At 44.2% G+C, this 23716-nt stretch overlaps 1 protein-coding gene across 2 annotated transcripts in view; it reads left to right on the top strand.

Moving 5' to 3' along the window:
* AFAP1 (actin filament associated protein 1) overlaps nucleotides 1–23716 on the top strand; it is a 482665-nt gene that overhangs the window by 429401 nt on the left and 29548 nt on the right. For both annotated transcript variants that reach the window (XM_069203306.1, XM_069203299.1), the window contains one exon: nucleotides 14117–14278. In XM_069203306.1, the coding sequence (XP_069059407.1) occupies nucleotides 14117–14278 (162 nt within the window). The remainder of the gene's footprint in view (nucleotides 1–14116; nucleotides 14279–23716) is intronic.

The following is a 23716-nucleotide window of genomic DNA, read 5'->3' as shown; positions in this document are numbered from 1 at the left end:
CCCCCTGCACTCTCATAGGCCCAAAATCTGCCCCTGCACCCACCCAGCCACAGCATTCACCTTACATTCATACACTGCTTACATTATAATCATACACACACAGCTTTCACCTGGTACCCACAAGGACACATGCCACTCTGAACCCACTCTGAATGCACAGCGCTCACACTGCATTCACACTAGGGGCGCCGGGTAAGGAGGATGGTTGGGAGCTAAAGCCATGGCAGAAGCACAGGTTGATGCCCTAGGGAAAGAGGCTTATGGGTCCCCGGAGAGAAGAGAGTGAGTGCCAGTTGATAAGGGCGGAGAACACCGGATGGGGTAAGAGGCAAAATGAAGCCTATAAATAAGGACCGGGGAATCCACTGTAGGGGCTTTCAGGGCAGAGTGCCTGTAAATGGAAGTACCTGTGTAGAAGACAGAGTTTAGAATGGGTGGAAGGCCAGAGTATCTGAAAAGGAGAGCCAAAAGTATAACAAGAAAAAAGTCAAGTTGGAGAGAGGGTACCAATGAAGATAGGGGTAGGGGATAGCAAGGGACAGTGAATGGGAGTAGCAGATGCTGACAGGATAGTGTGGGGCACGGAGTGTTGTGTGTACATAGATAGCAGTTAAGGTATTGGAGCTCTAAAAGCAAAGGGTAGCTGTGGGAATAAATAACCTTTGCACCCCTTCCTTACTCTTTTACATTACGCCCATCTCTTACCTGCAGCACTGACCGACTTCATTCAGCACAAAGGCTGCCTTGGCTCAGGTTTAGTCTCCTGGGGACTATACAGGGTCTGTCATGCTTCGCGCACCCCCCTGGGAGCTCTTCTCATCCTTACAGGTGTGCTACCTGGGCTTCTGTGCTCCAGTGCACTTCCATGGCACAGCCTCTTCTCCCGCCATGGCATGGGAGGCGCTTTTGGGTGAGGTACTGTCTCCACAAAGCCTAAGCTTGCACCCAGACACATCACTGACTCCAGAAGGAATCCCACCAGCCATTAAAACAACCTCCCCCGCGTTGTGACATAGTCAGAGTCTATTTTTACATTTGATGTTGGCCATGGAAAGTTAAACCTTCTACTCGAAGATACTGGTCCTTAATGGTTTCTCTGGAATTGGGTACTGAGTTTGGAAGCTATTACTGACATGCTGATAAGGTACTTAAACATTGTGTTAAACAACACTCTAGTTAACGCGCACCATGAGCACATCATAGCACTTGCGCAAGACATAATGCAGCTACCTCATGCATAATAATATGTGGGGGGGCTTCCCAACCAATGCTACTGCATCATGGTGGAGGGATTTTCTTTTGCACACCACCACACCATTATATTTAAACATGTCAACCATATTGGGTGAAGGAAAACCCTACAGAAGGCAATAGGAGCGTAACAAGCACTCTTTATCCTTGGAGCCACCCAGCTTCTGCTCCGACAGTTGCTGTACTCAAGGTAAGCACACCTGGGTAGAAACAAAGCTCCTCTCTAGTAATTCTTAACACTCTTTTTCTGTTGATCATATACTGTCTAATGGTAGCCGCAATCCCATGGCAGAGTTAAATAAAAGTGTCTTGGCTGAATAAATGTAAGGGTTTGTTTTTCGATTTCTATAAACGTATTCAAGTATTTCCAACCCCCCATGTAAAACTCTTTAACTTCTTTGTCTGCCATGAAGACTTACCATTTTGCCACTGTTGTGCAAATGCTCCTGTCTAGTCTTCACACAACCACTTTGATTCCAGGCATTTGTTGTGCAGCATAGTTCAGAAGCTCCTAATCCATGCACTTGTGTATGCTGCGAGCAGCTGGTCTGTACTGGGGACAATGCACAATGCAAAGCTTGAAGCACAGCAGAGTGACTTGGATGAGAAGCACCACATCCATATAATTCGCGAGTCTAGACTGCAAGGGCATTCCCCTAGTAAATGCTTAAGTTTAATGACTGTATCCCCTTTGCTATGGGAACAGGTGACAGCCTAAATATTCTGTGTTGGCATTCGCACAAGTGGTGATCAAGACTTTTGGGGGGTGGGGAAAGTGATCAGATTCAGTCTTTATAAAGTTGTTAGCAACTTGTTGGCCTGGTCTAAAAAGCTTTCTGGTTGAGCTGTGTTCTCTTTCATTCTGCGCTTATACCAGCAACACTTTCTGAGCTCTGTGCGATCCCCATTAAATGCAGGCTACATTTAATCAGTCCCAAACGCTCGGAAACAGGAATGTGAAAAAGGCCTGTATTGTGATTATATTAAAAAATACCTAGCCGTTTCCAAAATGTTTTAATGCCATTATATAGCCTGCTGTCGAGGGCTCTACTTGTTGTTAAAGGCCCTGAACCCGAGTTATAGGCCTGAGCCGGAGGCGTGGGCCTATAACGAGGGACAGGGCATTCAACAACTGGTCTAGCCTGAGGCAGAAGGGCTATTAGAACATTCAACCCACTAAGAGTATAATGTTCTAAATTAAGAAGGGAGAAAGATAAAAACAAAGCTTATATGTTGAAGCTCCAGGATTATACCAGTCATTATAAGCCCGGAGCCACTCCATTGTCTTCAATGGAGCTCTCAAAATTCCAATGTTCTAATGTGTACTTTGCCTTCCTAAATAGTCACTCTCATATGTTAAGACATCACCCCTTAATGGAAGCTTTTTAATTTCTCATAATTTGCTTAAAGTGAGATCTAACTCTTCTACAACAGCCTAATGAGAAATGCCATATTTGTGCCAGTCATAACGTTTAGAGTTAGTCAAGCAAAGGGTATAAACAGACTTCTGACCACTGGCCCTACACAGTCTGCTTCCAAGTTGCGCCAGTTTGTGTAATTCTGCCTGTTTAAAGGGAAATGTCAGCACGACCCGTTTACAATTGTAATAATTCCTAGCTTGGATTTTAGTTCGAGTCTTAATCTCATTTCACAACACATCTGTGGAGTTTGCAATATCATACATTCCTGGATATTTTCGTAACTCTTTGACTTATAGAAGTTGTGACACTTATGTCAAGATAAACATTTTGCTAAATTAAAATTTCGAAATAATACTTGTAATTTGAGTTGAAGACAGTATTTGTATGTGCATTTACAACAACCTTGAGTTGCAAAAGCAATCCTAAATTATAAACCAGCATTTACCCATAATTATTTTGCTGAATCGCGCAACATGGCAAACATAGGGTTATTCTTTCAATATAAAGTAAGAAATAAAAACTAATCAGTACATTGTAAAATATAGTGATATTTTGTCCACAGTGCTTAAACCTTTTTCTTCAGTCCTCATAGCCCCGTGTTGTCACATAAATTCACCATTTAAAAAAAATTATGATTGAAAAACAAAGAAAGAAAAACTCATGACATTTATGTATATTGAAAAGACGTTACTCATACCCTATGAAGGAACTACATTGACAGTTAATCCACTTAAATAGGACATGTGTAATCCTAGTCATAATTGTTATTTTGTGAATGACTCTACTAAACCTGTGTAAAGGCCTGTGCCAGTGGCTGATCATCATGTAATCAGTTCTGTAGGTACTGTGAATAGGATTATTGCCTGCCACCATTACCCTGCACATGGGAACCCACATTTCCTTACGGAACACCCCACCCCTGAGAGCATGGTGGTCCAGGCCTATACTTCACATTGCGAGTTCCCCACCGGTCCCCCGGGTAGGGAATCCAAGAGGCTGGATTCATTTGCAAAGATGATGTTTTCTTCTGCCTGCCTTGTGGCCTGTGAACTCCACATGCCTCTTGGGCTGTTATTTCCACTGCGCTGTGGGGCAGGTTGCGTAAGTGCTGTCACAGGTCCAGCAGGCGGCCCGGGCTGTACACTCTCAGGCTGTTGCCAATGGCCAAGAAACAGCAAAGTTTGCGTTCCGTTGCAGACTGGACATAACCGGCTTGCTAGGCAGAGCGTTTTCACCATCAGTGTCCCTGAGGATGCCTGGCTTCTCGGGAGATTCCCAAGTTTCCCTGATCAACATGCCCTTTCTTGGGACTCGTCTCTTCGGAGACGAGGCAGATTTAGCGCTCGAGCACTTTAAGGATTCTGTTGCTACGGCCAGGTACTTGGGGCTTGCGCACTCCCTCATTCCCCCCCCAATCTGTCTTTCTCTCCTTTTGTGGCTAAGGAAGGGAGTTTGAAACTGGGCCAGTTTAGATCTCGTCAATGTGGTGCGCATGCTGCCAAGCCTCTGTGTGGCCAAGGACGCTGGACCAACTGAACATATGAGTCAGGTGGCCAGCAGTCTGGTCTGTCCGTGGCCCCACCTCTGCAGCAGCATCTAAACTCTCCCAGTCTGCCTCTCCACCACCAAGAATGCCCAGTTGGTAGCAGGATTCGCCATCACCTGCCCCTCTGGCAATCCATTGCTTCAGACAGGTGGGTTTTGTAGATCGCCCGTTGGGGCTACTCCCTCCCCTTTGAGGCTACTTCATAATCCATGCCACCATGTTATGACTGGATGAGGGAGGATTATTTATCTGTTTTGTCCCGGGGAGCCAGTGAATGGGTTCCGGTGCCGGAAGTAGGCTTTGGTTGCTGTTGCTATTCCCACTACTTTCTGGTCCCTAAAAAGGACAAGGGTCTTCGCACTATCCGAGACCCACAAGCCCTCAATCTTTCTCAAGAAAGAGAAGTTCAGAATGCTCACGTTGGCTCAGGTCTTTGGGACCCTGGCCCAGGCGACCCTCCCCTCATGTGGCCATTGATTGAAAATGTACTGGTGTACACCCTCAAAATGAGTTCATATAATGCTTGTGAATATTGTTTGAATTTGATAATACCATAAAATAGACACAAGTTTAACCAAGTATTATGAGTGGTTATGGTATGAATATCACCAATGTTCATTGTTGTTTTTATATATATTTTTCAAAGTCTTTTCTTACTTTTGATGAATTGGAATGGACTCAATGATGTTAAAAACCGGGCATTGTTTGTTACTGATCATGTGACCAAGGCCATTTCAACTGAAACACATTATTTATGTTTCTCTGGCAAATAAAGCAAGATTGAAGTACTGCTGACTGGAGAAGCTAGTTTTTTCCACCAGAGAGGAGGGTGGTTTTCTTTGATGAATGTTTGGCAGTGGTGTTTGACCTACGAGCCCCGACCCATGTGGCGGACGTTAAAAATGCCACACGGACACTGAAATAAAAATATATATATGTGTGTGTGTGCCTTTGTGTATATATTTATATATGTATATATATACACACACACACGTACTTTTACACCCAAACTTCCATACCCCCTAAACACTCCTTACCACCCAAAAATTAATACCCACCCTGAAACCTAAAAATGCACTTACCACCCAAAAACCCACACCCCAAATCCCTAAACACCCCTTACCACCCAAAAACCCATACCCACCCTAAAAATGCCCTTATTACCCAAAAACCCATACCCACCCTAAAAATGCCCTTACCTCCCAAAAAACCATGCCCACCCTAAAACCTAAAAATGCCCTTACCACCCATATACCCATACCCACCCTAAAACATAAAAATGCCCTTACCATCCAAAAACCCATAGCCACCTTAAATCCTAAAAACACTCTTACCACCCTAAATCCCATACCCACTCTAAACCCTAAAAAACCCTTTCACCCTGTTAGAAATGGGGTCTTTGGTTGGCAGTCAGGTTACCCCCTGTCCAAGCAAGGACCCTCACTCTAGTCGGGGTAAAAGAGAATCGCCCTCAGCTAATCCCCGCTCACCCCCTTTGCTGCTTGGCACGAGCAGTAGACTTAACTTCAGAGTGCTAAGTGTAAAGTATTTGTACCAACACACACAGTAACTTAATGAAAACACTACAAAATGACACAACACAGGTCTAGAAAAATAGAGAATATTTATCTAAACAAAACAAGACCAAAACGACAAACATCCACAATACACAAGTCAAGTTATCAATTAAAAAGCAAAAAGAGTCTTCATGTAGCTGCTAGCGTGAAAATGTACCTGGCGCGCGTCAAAAATAACCCTGCACGGGCGAGTGTGCGTCAAAAAGGGCTTGCGATGCGTCAATACCACTCACAAGCGAGACCTTGCGTCGTTTCTCCTTCAGTTGAGTCCGGGTGTGTCGTTTCTTCTCTCCACAGGAGAGCGATGCGTCGATTCGGTCCGCACACGGGGCCAGACAGGCCTTGCGTTGTTTTTGCACGCCCAGTGATGGTTTGCGGCAGAAATTCAGCCGCACGATGATCCGAAAACCACACAGCGCGGGTTGCGATCTCACCGGTCTCTGTCAGCGGAGCTGCACGTTGTTTCTCCAGCCGTGGGCATTGATCTTTCAGTCGCGTTGCAGGCGAGTGTCGATTTTCAGCCGCAAAGCCGGCAGCACGTTGATTTTTCAGCCGCAGATCGGAGTCGTGTCGATCTTTTCACCCAACGGTGGTCTGTGCATGGATTTCTCATTCTTGGGCTGCCAGCTTCTCTTCTCAGGGTTCCAGGAACTGGATGGGCACTACTTGGCAGAGTAGGAGTCTCTCCAGAGACTCCAGGTGCTGGTAGAGAGAAGTCTTTGCTGTCCCTGAGACTTCAAACAACAGGAGGCAAGCTCTAAATCAAGCCCTTAGAGAGTTCTTCACAAGAAGGAAGGCAACAAAGTCCAGTCTTTGTCATCTTGCACAGGCAGAAGCAGCAACTGCAGGATAGCTCCACAAAGCACAGTCACAGGCAGGGCAGCTCTTCTTCCTCAGCTCTTCTCCAGGCAGAGGTTCCTCCTGGTTTCTTGAAGTGTTCTCAAGTCTGTGGTTTAGGGTGCCCTTCTTATACCCATTTTGCCCTTTGAAGTAGGCTTACTTCAAAGAAAAGTCTCTCTTGTTTGCGAAATCCTGCCTTGCCCAGGCCAGGCCCCAGACACGCACCAGGGGGTTGGAGACTCTATTGTGTGAGGGCAGGCATAGCCCTTTCAGGTGTGAGTGGCCACTCCTCCGCCTAGCACAGATGGCTCATCAGGAAATGCAGACTACACCCCAGCTCCCTTTGTGTCACTGCCTAGTGAGAGGTGCAACCAGCCCAACTGTCAAACTGACCCAGACAGGGAATCCACAAACAGGCAGAGTCCAGAAATGGTTTAAGCAAGAAAATGCCCACTTTCCAAAAGTGGCATTTTCAAACACACAATCTCAAAATCATCTTTACTAAAAGATATATTTTTAAATTGTGAGCTCAGAGCCCCAAACTCCACATGCTTACCTGCCCCTAAAGGGAATCTACACTTTAATCATATTTAAAGGTAGTCCCCCATGTTAACCTATGAGAGGGACAGTCCTTGCAACATTGAACAACTAATTTAGCAGTATTTCACTGTCGGGACATATAAAACACATTACTATATGTCCTACCTTAACCATACACTGCACCCTGCCCTTGTGGCTACCTAGGACCTACCTTAGGGCTGTTTGACATGTAAGAAAAGGGAAGGATTAGGCCTGGCAAGTGGGTACACTTACCAAGTCGAATTTACAGTTAAAACTGCACACACAGACACTGCAGTGGCAGGTCTGAGACATGATTACAGTACTACTTATGTGGGTGGCACAACCAGTGCTGCAGGCCCACTAGTAGCATTTGATTTACAGGCCCTGGGCACCTCGTGCACTGTACTAGGGACTTACTAGTGACTCAAGTACGCCAATCATGGATGAACCAATTACATACACATTTTGTATGGGAGCACTTGTACTTTAGCACTGGTTAGCAGTGGTGAAGTGCCCAGAGTAACAAAAACAGGGTCCAGCACACATCAACAACATGGGAAACAGAGGCAAAAAGTTAAGGGAGACCACGCCAAGGATGAAAAGTCTGACACCCCCCACAAAAATCCCTAAAAACTGTGTGTGTGTATAAAACACCAAATACTTACCTGAACTTACCTTTAAAACCTTTACCACGCATATGTCTTTACCATTCATGCCTTTAGAACGAAATTCATTGTAAAGGCATGTGCGGTTAAGGTATATTTATGGTAAAGGCATGCGGTATAAAGGCATATGTGTGGTAATGGTCGTGCGTGGTATTGGCTGCATTGTAATGGCTGTTTCCCCCCTGCAAGAATAGCTTCAATGATTTTAGGTTTTTTACAGGTTATTTGTGGACTTAATTTAAGAAAGGGACGTGTGATGTTGTCATTCATCGGTATATCTTTTTTTCTTATCTGGTTTGATTGCTGTGATAACTTTATGAACTTAATAGTATCCAAAGTTGGGTGATGGGTACTCACTTCCTGGGAAGATAAATCTATGTTAAAGATCAAATCTTATCTCCAACGATTTTAGCTTTATTCTCAATTATTTTTAACACTCTAGATGGATAGCCTTTCACTGTCAACCTTAGCATTGTCAATTTATTTGTCAGACTCATACATTTTGTGCTGCAATTTCTTTTTAATGTCACTGATTTATCACAAGGGATGTTCAATTTTATGTGTTGGATGTGTTTGATATGTTTAATACGTTATTCCCTGCCATCAGTTTCCTACATAGCAAAGTATGTAGTCTATTCTTAGTTCTACTTACAAAGCTAAAAACTAACACTTCTGCCACCTTGTTCCATAGTATGTTTTGTGTTTGTTGAACACATAGTATAAGTTATTGAGCTCCTCCAGACTGCCATTCCATAATACAAATAGGTTGTCTTTGTCTATGATTGAAGCTACAATGACACTTTTTGAAAATGATGCAAGAGTCTGTCATTGCTGGATACCTGCTTCCCCAGCAGCCCATGAATATATGTGTGTACACCTATGGGCAAGGAGATGCCAATTGCCTTCCTTCTAAGTTGCTTGTACAGTGGTTAGGCAAAAAGAGCCAATCGCTGGTAAACCTTGTAGGAAGTTGGCTCTGTATATACTATTTCAAAGTAAGAAATAGCATGCACAGAGTCCAAGGGTTCCCCTTAGAGGTAAGATAGTGGCAAAAAGAGATAATTCTAATGCTCTGTTTTGTGGTAGTGTGGTCGAGCAGTAGGCTTATCAGAGGGTAGTGTTAAGCATTTGTTGTACACACACAGGCAATAAATGGGGAACACACACTCAAAAGACAATTCCAGGTCAATAGGTTTTTATATAGAAAAATATATTTTCTTAGTTTATTTTAAGAACCACAGGTTCAAGATTTACAAACAATACTTTAAATGAAAGGTATTTCACTCAGGTATCTTAGGAACTTTGAATCATCACAATAGCATGTACAGTTTTGGCAAAAATGGCAATAAGCGATTTTAAAAATGGACACAGTGCATAAATCAACAGTTCCTGGGGGAAGTAAGTATTTGTTAGTTTCACAGGTAAGTAAAGCACTTACAGGGTTCACAGTTGGGTCCAAGGTAGCCCACCGTTGGAGGTTTAAGGCAACCCCAAAGTTACCACACCAGCAGCTCAGGGCCGGTCAGGTGCAGAGGTCAAAGTGGTACCCAAAACACATAGGCTTCAATGGAAATAGGGGTGCCCCGGTTCCCTCAGCGGCACAGGGGCGGCCGAGTGCAGAGTGCAAACAGACGTCAGGTTCGCAATAGGTATCAATGGGAGACCCAGGGGTCTCTTCAGCGATGCAGGCAGGCAAGTGGGGTGGGGGGGGGTCGACTCCTCGGGGTAGCCACCACCTGGGCTAGGAAGAGGGCCGCCTGGGGGTCGCTCCTGCACTGGAGTTTGGATCCTTCAGGTCCTGGGGGCTGCGGGTGCAGGGTGTTTCCCAGGCATCGGGTTCTTTGAAGCAGGAAGTCACGGTCAGGGGGAGCCTCTGGATTCCCTCTGCAGGCGTCGCTGTGGGGGCTCAGGGGGGTCAACTCTGGCTACTCACGGACTCGCAGTCGCCGGGGAGTCCTCCCTGTAGTGTTGGTTTTCCGCAGGTCGAGCCGGGGTGTCGGGTGCAGAGTGGAAAGTCTCACGCTTCCGGCGGAAAACGTGTGGTCTTTAAAAGTTGCTTCTTTGTTACAAAGGAGGCAGGGGTCACCTCAGCTCAGGACACCTTAGGGGCTGGCCTGACTGGTGGGTGACTCCTCCTTGTTTTTCTCATTATCTCCCCTGGACTTGCCGCCAAAAGTGGGGGCTGTGTCCAGGGTGCGGGCATTGTAACACGAAGCCTGATCCTTTGAGGCTCACTGCTAGGTGTTACAGTTCCTGCAGGGAGGGAGGTGTGAAGCACCTCCACCCAGAGCAGGCTTTGTTTGTGTCCTCAGAGAGCACAAAGGCTCTCACCACATGGGGTCAGAAACTCGTCTCTCAGCAGCAGGCTGGCACAGACCAGTCAGTCCTGCACTGAACAATTGGGTAAAATACAGGGGGCATCTCTAAGATGCCCTCTGTGTGCATTTTTAATAAATCCAACACTGGCATCATTGTGGGTTTATTATTCTGAGAAGTTTGATACCAAACTTCCCAGTATTCAGTGTAGCCATTATGGAGCTGTGGAGTTTGTTTTTGACAAACTCCCAGACCATATACTTAATATGGCCACACTGTACTTACAATGTCTAAGAATAGACTTAGACACTGTAGGGGCATATTGCTCATGCAGCTATGCCCTCACCTGTGATATAGTGCACCCTGCCTTAGGGCTGTAAGGCCTGCTAGAGGGGTGACTTACCGATGCCACAGGCAGCATTTTGTGTGCATTGGCATCCTGAGGGGGATGCCATGTCGACTTTGCCTTTTTCTCCCCACCAACACACACAATCTGCAATGGCAGTGTGCATGTGTTAGGTGAGGGGTCCCTTAGGGTGGCACAACATATGCTGCAGCCCTTAGGGACCTTTCCTGGTCACAGGGCCCTTGGTACCACTGGTACCTTTTACAAGGGACTTATCTGTGTGCCAGGGGTGTGCCAATTGTGGAAACAATGGTACATTTTAGGTGAAAGAACACTGGTGCTGGGGCCTGGTTAGCAGGGTCCCAGCACACTTCTCAGTCAAGTCAGCATCAGTATCAGGCAAAATGTGGGGGGTAACTGCAACAGGGAGCCATTTCCTTACAAACCTTTTTCATTCATTTCAAGTAGCATAGAGCTTATATAGGTTGAGTGGTCTTGCCTTCAAAAATGTTCTACATGTTCCAGTACCTTGTTCTTGGTATATTAACTACTTACATAGAATCAGGGAACATTTTAGTAGCTTCCTTGGTTCTATGTATAGGTCATGTGTTTTTGTAAAGTCTGTTCTGTCTTTCAAGTAACTGGATAAAGTCTCAATCAGAGGGAATAAGAAATGATCGATATATGTAGGTGTTCGGTCAAAAAGGCATCCCATTGATGAGACTATTGGCCTACCAGGTGGGTTATCTGAATTTCTGTGGACCTTTGGCAGAAGATACAGGGTAGCAATGTTCGTATACTCAATTTTGAGAAAAGGGTATTCTGCATTCTCCAGGACATCGTCATCTATCCCTATAGTCAGGATATTGGTGTAATGTTTCCCTAGTTGCCTGTGGTATGCTTGGTCTGTTTTCTCAGAATATTCACTACCTCAGAGTTGTTAGTTTGCTTCCTTTCTACTATCCTTCCTCTTCTAAATCTCCACATCCCCACCCTTTTCAAAGGGTTAATGATTATTTCAGGATGCTTACTAAGGCAAGAAAAGTCCAGTTAGGAATTTACACGGCTAATAGCTCGAGCAAATGTGAGACCCATTGCATTGCAAATGCTTGTTTTCTGTGGGGTATGCTACGTGGCATATAGATCTCATATTACACAAGAAGCAGCAGGCTGGGTTCCGGTTGCAAAAAACAGTGCAAATGTTCAGTTCTTGACTTGTCTGCCACCAGCCCTCATGAGGCAGAGCACATCCAGTGCGTCGGGAAACTTGCTTTCAAGCTGTTAATCCACACCATAGATGCTCTCACTCTATGACATTTTTGTAAATACAGTTTTCTTCATTGGCACAAGCAGATCCAACACTTTTCTACTCAAACCAGAATCTCTTTCAGATAAGGACCCATCAGTGTGTTTTGTTTTTGTATTAAAATCATGAGAAGTGAGAAAATACCAATAATAAAAAGTGCAAAAAATATGATAACAAAGATGGGTCTTTCAAAGATTAATAATTTCCCTTCACATTCCTCAAAAAATAATTCTCTTAACATATATGCTTTCTCTTTCATGTTATTTTTTGTATGAAATACAAGGTTTATAGTTTATCAGGAAATTATTGTAGGTCGAATGCAAATATCTGTTAAATTCCATATACTACACTTTATTCCTGACTCACTTAGAGATTTCATGTGCTTGGTCCTTAGTCCCCACTGTATGAAATGTTTGTTCTAAGAAAGCAGTTTAAATATAGGATTCAAGGACAGAGTGAAATGAAGTTATCATGGTGGATTCTGTCTGATTTGGATTAAACATTCAACTCACTGGGGATGAATTATTGACAGTCATAGCGGAAATAACTGACAAATAAATTGTGTGGTATGCATAGCCAGTATGATTGACAACAACTTTGACACTGACCGCCCAAAGCATATCCATCATCCAGTTTAAGTTAAATTGAAACCTGTAAGTAGAGTATATGCTATGTTTACACACTCTTATTGATTTTTCTGATACAATCGTGTTTATAATGCAACACGTAAAGTTAATGAAACTTTTTAATATGAACTGTACACCACTGCTATAGGATAACATTGTTAAGCAATATCCAAAAATCTAAAGATTTAACTGCTACTGTTAAGAACCAGGAGGTTTGGTTCCTTAACTAGGTATGCAGCATAGGTGTTCTCTTTGATCCAGCTTTGAAACTGCTTCCGCAGGTCAAAGCAGTTGTGAAATCAATCTTTCTTCAGCTATCATTGTTAAGTCGTCTTTCCCCCGCACCAATAATATGAAACATCTTGTGGTTAGAACAATGGTCAACTCCAACTTGAATATGTAAATTTGTTTTACGCATAGCTACCCCATTGTCTCACTTAGGTACTTCAGATGGCTCAGAATGCTGCCATGCTGCATTGGTAGTCAGTAATGTCTAGGATTACATTCATATTTCTCTATTTCTTTTATTAAGCACTAGATCTTCCTAGTTTCATCGCCAATACCATCATTTGCTGTGAACCTGCTAGGATCAGTGCTTAATTTATGCCAGTGGTTGTTGGTGGGAGACCACGACTTAAATTTTTGAATTTATTTTTCAGTATCATACTTTTACAAATGAGAGTGAAAGAGAAAGGCAGACAGTGGAGAATGAAGGGGGAACAATTGGATAATCAAGAGAACCAGGAATGAAAGTTAAGTTGATTTAAGAGTGAAATAAATAGACAGGACGAGTAGATGGTTTGAAGAGAGAGACATAAGGTGTTATCAAGAGTAGGCAACCTTGGTAATTGGTTCCCTGGCATTTCCCTGAACCAGCAGTGGGCTTAAAAATCTTTAACACTCCGTACATATTTATTTACAAATTAAAGCCTAGGGTTTAAAGTGCAGTCCTCCACAGGACACCTACTGTATTTTCTAAAAGGGAAGGGTGTCTGGTAAGTGGCAGATTATTTTATGTTGGATGTGATCTGCTATTCAGTTCTCTTCCAGCAAACTAACCACCTGACATTCAGGAACTCCTTCAAATATATCCTGAAGCCAATCAATAGGCAGGCAGATGATCACGGCTTAGAGACAGTCTAGTTCACCCTGTGCGCTATATGAATATTCCCTTATCTAAACTACTTTATTCCAGGTGTCATTGTTTGAGAAATCTTTTATGTTAACAGATGTTTTTGCTTTGTATACCACCTCAAAACTCCTAGGTGCATATAATATGTTGAATCAAATATTGCTGTTAATTTTGTCCTGTATTAGCCATTATTTTTGTAATGCATATCAATGCTAAGGATGCTCCAATTGTGTAGAATATTGTAGCAGATTAGTTAGAAGTCCAATAGGAACCACTACAGAAGTGGTGAAAAAGTAAAATAAAAGTTCAGCTGTAATCACTGAGAATAAGGCACCTTCTCTTCCTCTGTGTGTTGTTAGCAATTGTAATTCTCTGTAAGGTGTTATTTTAATACATTTGCTGTTTGTTTATAATGCTCACCCACCCAACTGGTCTCTTGGGTAATATTTCTTGTTGGCTGTTGTGAAAATGCTCTTTGTAAAAAATAAAATAAAAATAAAAAAGGTTTTATTCTGATTTATTTTCCCAGTCCCCTGTTTTTAAGCATCGGACGTTTGAAAACTCTCCAGTTTCTAGTTGTGACACGAGCGACACCGACTGCTCAATACCTGTGAATAGTGCTGCAATTCTGAAGAGGCAGACATCCGCTAAAACATCTCCTGTTCGAGGCCATGTACTTCGAAAAGCTAAGGTGAGATACACTACTTCATTTAGTATGTTGTTCACCTGCACCAGCACCTCTATGGATTTCATTTTTAATTCTTTTAGGTTGAAAGATATGCATTACAACAGCTGCAGTTGCTCTGCATGAGCACCCATTGTTCAGATTATGCCCCCTAATTGAGGTTTGATAGCCAGCTGGAGTACACCTATGTAACAATATTGGGAAATAAATGCTGTGGTTAAAGTTTGGTTTTTATTAGAACGGGTGCTGCCCAAATTCATAAAACCACCTGGAACCAGGAGCAATTAATACATACAGATAAGCAACTGCTCATGTAACAAGTTAGTGAAGGCCGAAATCCAGAGGGGTTCCAGTTGCCATGTGTAGGAAGTTGGCTCTGTATGTGCTATTTCAAAGTAAGGAATAGCATGCACAGAGTCCAAGGGTTCCCCTTAGAGGTAAAATAGTGGTAAAAAGAGATAATACTAATGCTCTATTTTGTGGTAGTGTGGTCGAGCAGTAGGCTTATCCAAGGAGTAGTGTTAAGCATTTGTTGTACATACACATAGACAATAAATGAGGTACACACACTCAGAGACAAATCCAGCCAATAGGTTTTGTTATAGAAAAATATCTTTTCTTAGTTTATTTTAAGAACCACAGGTTCAAATTCTACATGTAATATCTCATTCGAAAGGTATTGCAGGTAAGTACTTTAGGAACTTTAAATCATAAAAATTGCATGTATACTTTTCAAGTTATTGACAAATAGCTGTTTTAAAAGTGGACACTTAGTGCAATTTTCACAGTTCCTAGGGGAGGTAAGTATTTGTTAGTTTTACCAGGTAAGTAAGACACTTACAGGGTTCAGTTCTTGGTCCAAGGTAGCCCACCGTTGGGGGTTCAGAGCAACCCCAAAGTCACCACACCAGCAGCTCAGGGCCGGTCAGGTGCAGAGTTCAAAGTGGTGCCCAAAACACATAGGCTAGAATGGAGAGAAGGGGGTGCCCCGGTTCCGGTCTGCTTGCAGGTAAGTACCCGCGTCTTCGGAGGGCAGACCAGGGGGGTTTTGTAGGGCACCGGGGGGGGACACAAGCCCACACAGAAATTTCATCCTCAGCAGCGCGGGGGCGGCCGGGTGCAGTGTAGAAACAAGCGTCGGGTTCGCAATGTTAGTCTATGAGAGATCTCGGGATCTCTTCAGCGCTGCAGGCAGGCAAGGGGGGGGTTCCTCGGGGAAACCTCCACTTGGGCGAGGGAGAGGGACTCCTGGGGGTCACTTCTCCAGTGAAAGTCCGGTCCTTCAGGTCCTGGGGGCTGCGGGTGCAGGGTCTCTCCCAGGCGTCGGGACTTTGGATTCAAAGAGTCGCGGTCAGGGGAAGCCTCGGGATTCCCTCTGCAGGCGGCGCTGTGGGGGCTCAGGGGGGACAGGTTTTGGTACTCACAGTATCAGAGTAGTCCTGGGGTCCCTCCTGAGGTGTTGGATCTCCACCAGCCGAGTCGGGGTCGCCGGGTGCAGTGTTGCAAGTCTCACGCTTCTTGCGGGGAGCTTGCAGGGTTCTTTCAAAGCTGCTGGAAACAAAGTTGCAGCCTTTCTTGGAGCAGGTCCGCTGTCCTCGGGAGTTTCTTGTCTTTTCGAAGCAGGGGCAGCCCTCAGAGGATGTCGAGGTCGCTGGTCCCTTTGGAAGGCGTCGCTGGAGCAGGATCTTTGGAAGGCAGGAGACAGGCCGGTGAGTTTCTGGAGCCAAGGCAGTTGTCGTCTTCTGGTCTTCCTCTGCAGGGGTTTTCAGCTAGGCAGTCCTTCTTCTTGTAGTTTGCAGGAATCTAATTTTCTAGGGTTCAGGGTAGCCCTTAAATACTAAATTTAAGGGCGTGTTTAGGTCTGGGGGGGTTAGTAGCCAATGGCTACTAGCCCTGAGGGTGGGTACACCCTCTTTGTGCCTCCTCCCAAGGGGAGGGGGTCACAATCCTAACCCTATTGGGGGAATCCTCCATCTGCAAGATGGAGGATTTCTAAAAGTTAGAGTCACTTCAGCTCAGGACACCTTAGGGGCTGTCCTGACTGGCCAGTGACTCCTCCTTGTTGCTTTCTTTGTTCCCTCCAGCCTTGCCGCCAAAAGTGGGGGCCGTGGCCGGAGGGGGCGGGCAACTCCACTAAGCTGGAGTGCCCTGCTGGGCTGTGACAAAGGGGTGAGCCTTTGAGGCTCACCGCCAGGTGTCACAGCTCCTGCCTGGGGGAGGTGTTAGCATCTCCACCCAGTGCAGGCTTTGTTACTGGCCTCAGAGTGACAAAGGCACTCTCCCCATGGGGCCAGCAACATGTCTCTGGTGTGGCAGGCTGCTGGAACTAGTCAGCCTACACAGACAGTCGGTTAAGTTTCAGGGGGCACCTCTAAGGTGCCCTCTGGGGTGTATTTTGCAATAAAATGTACACTGGCATCAGTGTGCATTTATTGTGCTGAGAAGTTTGATACCAAACTTCCCAGTTTTCAGTGTAGCCATTATGGTGCTGTGGAGTTCGTGTTTGACAGACTCCCAGACCATATACTCTTATGGCTACCCTGCACTTACAATGTCTAAGGTTTTGTTTAGACACTGTAGGGGTACCATGCTCATGCACTGGTACCCTCACCTATGGTATAGTGCACCCTGCCTTAGGGCTGTAAGGCCTGCTAGAGGGGTGTCTTACCTATACTGCATAGGCAGTGAGAGGCTGGCATGGCACCCTGAGGGGAGTGCCATGTCGACTTACTCGTTTTGTCCTCACTAGCACACACAAGCTGGCAAGCAGTGTGTCTGTGCTGAGTGAGAGGTCTCCAGGGTGGCATAAGACATGCTGCAGCCCTTAGAGACCTTCCTTGGCATCAGGGCCCTTGGTACTAGAAGTACCAGTTACAAGGGACTTATCTGGATGCCAGGGTCTGCCAATTGTGGATACAAAAGTACAGGTTAGGGAAAGAACACTGGTGCTGGGGCCTGGTTAGCAGGCCTCAGCACACTTTCAATTGTAAACATAGCATCAGCAAAGGCAAAAAGTCAGGGGGCAACCATGCCAAGGAGGCATTTCCTTACACCATGTGCATCAACAGTGTTTCTACCCTAACTGAGCAATTGGTCATCATCAGGACTGTCAAAATTTGAGAAGCAGCAAGGCATGCAATAAAAAATGAAATAATACGCAGAGTGTGTGAATTATGTTTGTAAAGTCCATCTATACCTATAATAATATATAAATAAACCAAACTGCGAAAACTGATGGGAAACCACGAGGTGAGCCTCTCACCAAACGTGGGCGCTTGTAGTAAGTGGGAAAAACGTACGTAATGAATTGCGTATATCGCGGAGGCTAAATATAGAAGACGAAGAATAGTCAATATTAAATAAATCAATCACAAACATTGGAGCATGGAAAAACCTTCAAACCAGGAAAAACCAATGACAGTTACCTAAGAAGGTGCAATATGCGTGGCAGTCATAAGGAAGACAATAGACGGACTGTAAACAAGCAGGCTGTGACCACAATGCCAGAACGTCTGTGAAGAGAAGTACGAGTCACCGTCCTGATGAGGAATAGGTAGAACGAGCCAGCCCATTGGGTATTTCAAAGATGGCTGAGCCGCATGTTCACCAGACATGGATGTTTTGCTTTACTGCAGACTAAGAAGAAATACACAAATACTGAAAGGAATTTCTGGTATGCAACTGTCTCAGTCCGAGAAACACACTTATCAAGGCAGTTTGCAATGATGTGCACATTTACAGGGAGTGCAGAATTATTAGGCAAATGAGTATTTTGACCGAATCATCCTCTTTATGCATGTTGTCTTACTCCAAGCTGTATAGGCTCGAAAGCCTACTACCAATTAAGCATATTAGGTGATGTGCATCTCTGTAATGAGAAGGGGTGTGGTCTAATGACATCAACACCCTATATCAGGTGTGCATAATTATTAGGCAACTTCCTTTCCTTTGGCAAAATGGGTCAAAAGAAGGACTTGACAGGCTCAGAAAAGTCAAAAATAGTGAGATATCTTGCAGAGGGATGCAGCACTCTTAAAATTGCAAAGCTTCTGAAGCGTGATCATCGAACAATCAAGCGTTTCATTCAAAATAGTCAACAGGGTCGCAAGAAGCGTGTGGAAAAACCAAGGCGCAAAATAACTGCCCATGAACTGAGAAAAGTCAAGCGTGCAGCTGCCACGATGCCACTTGCCACCAGTTTGGCCATATTTCAGAGCTGCAACATCACTGGAGTGCCCAAAAGCACAAGGTGTGCAATACTCAGAGACATGGCCAAGGTAAGAAAGGCTGAAAGACGACCACCACTGAACAAGACACACAAGCTGAAACGTCAAGACTGGGCCAAGAAATATCTCAAGACTGATTTTTCTAAGGTTTTATGGACTGATGAAATGAGAGTGAGTCTTGATGGGCCAGATGGATGGGCCCGTGGCTGGATTGGTAAAGGGCAGAGAGCTCCAGTCCGACTCAGACGCCAGCAAGGTGGAGGTGGAGTACTGGTTTGGGCTGGTATCATCAAAGATGAGCTTGTGGGGCCTTTTCGGGTTGAGGATGGAGTCAAGCTCAACTCCCAGTCCTACTGCCAGTTCCTGGAAGACACCTTCTTCAAGCAGTGGTACAGGAAGAAGTCTGCATCCTTCAAGAAAAACATGATTTTCATGCAGGACAATGCTCCATCACACGCGTCCAAGTACTCCACAGCGTGGCTGGCAAGAAAGGGTATAAAAGAAGGAAATCTAATGACATGGCCTCCTTGTTCACCTGATCTGAACCCCATTGAGAACCTGTGGTCCATCATCAAATGTGAGATTTACAAGGAGGGAAAACAGTACACCTCTCTGAACAGTGTCTGGGAGGCTGTGGTTGCTGCTGCACGCAATGTTGATGGTGAACAGATCAAAACACTGACAGAATCCATGGATGGCAGGCTTTTGAGTGTCCTTGCAAAGAAAGGTGGCTATATTGGTCACTGATTTGTTTTTGTTTTGTTTTTGAATGTCAGAAATGTATATTTGTGAATGTTGAGATGTTATATTGGTTTCACTGGTAATAATAAATAATTGAAATGGGTATCTATTTGTTTTTTGTTAAGTTGCCTAATAATTATGCACAGTAATAGTCACCTGCACACACAGATATCCCCCTAACATAGCTAAAACTAAAAACAAACTAAAAACTACTTCCAAAAATATTCAGCTTTGATATTAATGAGTTTTTTGGGTTCATTGAGAACATGGTTGTTGTTCAATAATAAAATTAATCCTCAAAAATACAACTTGCCTAATAATTCTGCACTCCCTGTAAAGAAAATCACCACAGTGAAATAAGTGTACTGCTTTACTTTAAACTGAGAGGAAACAAAAATAAAAGGAATTCCACCAATGAAGAGCTCTGGCTCAGGTTTGAATAGAGGAGAAATGTAGGTCAAATGCAGCAACATGAATACACTTCGAAAAATAATCACAGTAGTAGAATAATGATGCGCCTTGAAACAAACAATGAAAATACGCTACTTTACTCATGGATTATATATCTGCATACACACTGATTATATATTCATGCGCAATGCAAAGCTAGAAATAATAACCAAAAAGAATACATCACAATGGGGCTTACTCGCTTCATCTCTTTGCCAGTAACAGGTCTTGAACCCAGTCAACTGTGGAAAAAGAGATACATCTACCCTCAAGAGAGTGATGGCAGGCAGAGCGTCCTCTCCCACCTGAGTTCAATCTTTTTCCACAGCTGTCTAGTTTCCGTCTCTTATATACCTTAAACAAGCCAAAGCATAGAATTCTAAAAATCCCCCTACCATTCTGTGTGTTGACATTCAAATGCTGACTACCTCAGGTCAGTTTTGAAAAAAAACACGTTGAGACTGGCCACATTCCACTGTGCGTTCTCAAAACCAAGCTGTTTCTTGCCGTACCATAAACATTCTCCTGGTACATCCTTATCTTACTTTTACTCCCCCGTATTATGTTCTAGCCCTTGGTGAGAAGACAACATCTAGAGTGAAAACTTGAGCATAAAAAACATTGCATAACTTATGCGCAGAAAAATACTTGCACCTCTAATGTGACAGTGGCTACAGCTAAGCTAAGCACAACATGGTGTCTGTAATCAAAATGGATCTCGTTGCCGTCAATGTGACGGTGTGTGAAGCTGGGCTAAGCACAAAATGGAGTCAGTGGTCAAGATGGAGCAGTGTTTAAATAACAGATAGCATTACAATGGAAGAATTACTGCGAGGACAATCAACGTTGCATGAAAAGGGACGTAAGCCGGTATTAAAACCGGTCCAGCAAATGTAGCTCAATACTAAAAAAGAAAAACACCATCGTATTGTCAATAAAGGTCCTTTTCATAGGAATTGCTTACTGGAAGCTGCAGCATCGGCAATAAGGCACAGAAGGGACTACCATCTTGCGTAGCACACAATCATGAAGGCAAGGGGAGACCAGAAGCCATCTATCCAGAAACTCATGTTAAAAACACACACACCTGTCCTCAAACCCACTCTCCCAGTCCCCTTTAACCACAAATGTGTGAGAGACATTGCTTTAAGTGTTGGTGGTAGTTTAAAAAAAATAAAAATGTTTGTGCCTCGGATTAGAAATGATTGCTGCCTCACCTGTTAGATTCACATCGCCTGGGTAGAGAGAGCATTAGCTACTCCCACAAAATCTATTCACTTTGGTTGACCCCTGCAAACTGAACCAAGCCCTGAGGTGGGCAAGACTGCAGTTAAAAGGCATAAATTCTTATGGGATTACCGCATCGCGAAAACCCATAGGCCTGCCCTGAAATTATAGAACAGCAGGGTATGATGGAGCTTCCAAAGCCATACATAAAACTTTCATCCTAACATCTAAGATGTTGTGTCAGCAGGTGATTGGTATTTGAGGTAATTACACTGTCTGGCCCCTTACGGAGCCGATTCACATATATAGGGTCAGATGTTTGATGTGATTTTTCTTTCACAGACAGCGATAAAAAATTTGCGACCAGAAAATGGCCTTGTTCTATGTACCATCCCTATTTTGCGAGTCAGTATCCAGTTATTGAATTGCAAAATAGGGATTGCGACTCACAATTACTAAGGGGCATCCAAGGGCATCCCTTCCTAACTGCGACTCGCAGGGGGGTGTATGATTGTTTTGTGACCATGAAGGCTGTCGCAAAACAATGAGTTATCACCAATTTCAAATTGGTGTTAAACCATTCGCAAATAGGAAGGGGTCCACAAGGGACCTCTTCCCCTTTGTGAATGGTAGCAAAAATGTTTTTTCAGAGCTTATTCTGAAAATATGAAAAGAAAATGTTTCCTTTTCATTTTTGAAATGCATCTTGTTTTCCTTTAAGAAAAACGGGCTGCATTTTAAAAACAAATTCTGCTTTATTTAAAAAGCAGTCTCAAGCATGGTGGTCTGCTGACCCCAGCAGGCCACCATCTCTGTGAGTGCGGCTATTCCCAAATGGGTTGCAAATTGCAACCTTCCTCATGACTATTAATTACGACCCATTTGGGAATCGCTAACAGTGGGGTTAACACTATTGTACATTTTGTTTTGCGACTTGCAATTTGCAATTCGAAAACGGATCGCAAATTGTGCGTCGCAAAACAAAAGGTCGTACATCTGGCCTTTAGTCCTCAGTCCTCGCGATGAGACATTTATATATGTTTCGCAGTTCTCACAGTAAGAAGTGTGTATTGCAAAGTATTCCACCTGCATTCCCCTTTTTATTGTTATTGTGTGGCAGACAAACTAAAAATAGGTGAAAGTGTTTTAGGATTCATACATGCTTACTGCAGGTTAAGAAAAATGCTTACTCTTAAACACAATTCCTTTTTTTCCCCTTGCTATCACAAAACGGCAAGTTGCGAAAAGTTAGGGAATAAAAATAGAGCTATGTATTTTATAATGCTAGTCAAAGGGGCCTTCCATATTTTTTTACACGTAGGTTTCCATTCGAGTCTGTGGAATGAGAAAGACGTTTAGGAAATACAGAAGTCTGGGAGAGTCTTTAAAGGGCATCAGGTATTAATGGGCAGTCCGGTCAATGAGTGGATCGAGTGAGCTCATTGGTGTACCCTTGATAGGAATCCAGACTTTGTGGACATATAACAATTCGCTGAGTTCTGGCATGAAAATGTACTAATCACATTTTAGTGTGACGGACACGTTTGATATTGGTTGAAAGCTCATGCAGTCTTGTGGAGCCAGGCAGTTATCTGTGAACAGATGTATTTACATTTCATAGATAAATATTTTATTTTTGCTGATTTATATTTTGCTGCAAGAAAAGGCAATATGCCAAAGATGATTTAAACCCTAGAGCTTGGCCCTAAGCGCATTGGAATGTGGTTTACCAACCTGCCCTTTGTGTCTATTGAATGCTTGTATGGTTGACCAGCATTGTACCTCTGCAAGGCATTTTGTTCCAAACTGTCCCTCTTTTCCAAAACTGTCTTGGAGTATGTAGGAGGTTGGCTCTGTATGCACTATTTCAAAGTAAGGAATAGTATGCACAGAGTCCAAGGGTTCCCCTTAGAGGTAAGATAGTGGCAAAAAGAGAATACTAATGCTCTATTTTGTGGTAGTGTGGTCGAGCAGTAGGCTTATCAAAGGAGTAGTGTTAAGCATGTGTTGTACACACACAGGCAATAAATGAGGAACACACACTCAGAGACAATTCCAGGCCAATAGGTTTTTGTATAGAAAAATATATTTTCTTAGTTTATTTTAAGAACCACAGGTTCAAGATTTACATGTAATATTTCAAATGAAAGGTATTGCAAGTAGGTACTTTAGGAACTCTGAAGTAGCAAAATAGCATATACAGTTTTCACATAAATCACATATAGCTATTTTAAAACTAGACAGTGCAATTTTCAACAGTTCCTGGGGGGAGTAAGAGTTTGTTAGTTTTTGCAGGTAAGTAAACCACCTACGCGGTTCAAGTTTGGGTCCAAGGTAGCCCACCGTTGGGGGTTCAGAGCAACCCCAAAGTTACCACACCAGCAGCTCAGGGCCGGTCAGGTGCAGAGGTCAAAGTGGTGCCCAAAACGCATAGGCTTCAATGGAGAAGGGGGTGCCCCGGTTCCAGTCTTCGGAGGGCAGACCAGGGGGGTTTTGTAGGGCACCGGGGGGGGACACAAGTCCACACAGAAAGTACACCCTCAGCAGCATGGGGGCGGCCGGGTGCAGTGTGCAACACACGTCGGGTTTCAATAGGTTTCAATGGGAGACCAAGGGGTCTCTTCAGTGATGCAGGCATGCAAGGGGGGGGGCTCCTCGGGGTAGCCACCACATGGGCAAGGGAGAGGGCCACCTGGGGGTCGCTCCTGCACTGGAGGTCGGATCCTTCGGACCCTGGGGGCTGCGGGTGCAGAGTTTTTACCAGGCGTCGGATCTTGGAAGCAGGCAGTCGCGGTCAGGG

This window comes from Pleurodeles waltl, chromosome 1_2 (assembly GCF_031143425.1).
Source record: "Pleurodeles waltl isolate 20211129_DDA chromosome 1_2, aPleWal1.hap1.20221129, whole genome shotgun sequence".
Classification (NCBI taxonomy): domain Eukaryota; kingdom Metazoa; phylum Chordata; class Amphibia; order Caudata; family Salamandridae; genus Pleurodeles; species Pleurodeles waltl.
The sequence above is the reverse complement of the archived record's forward strand: the minus strand, read 5'-3'. Positions and strand labels throughout refer to the sequence as shown.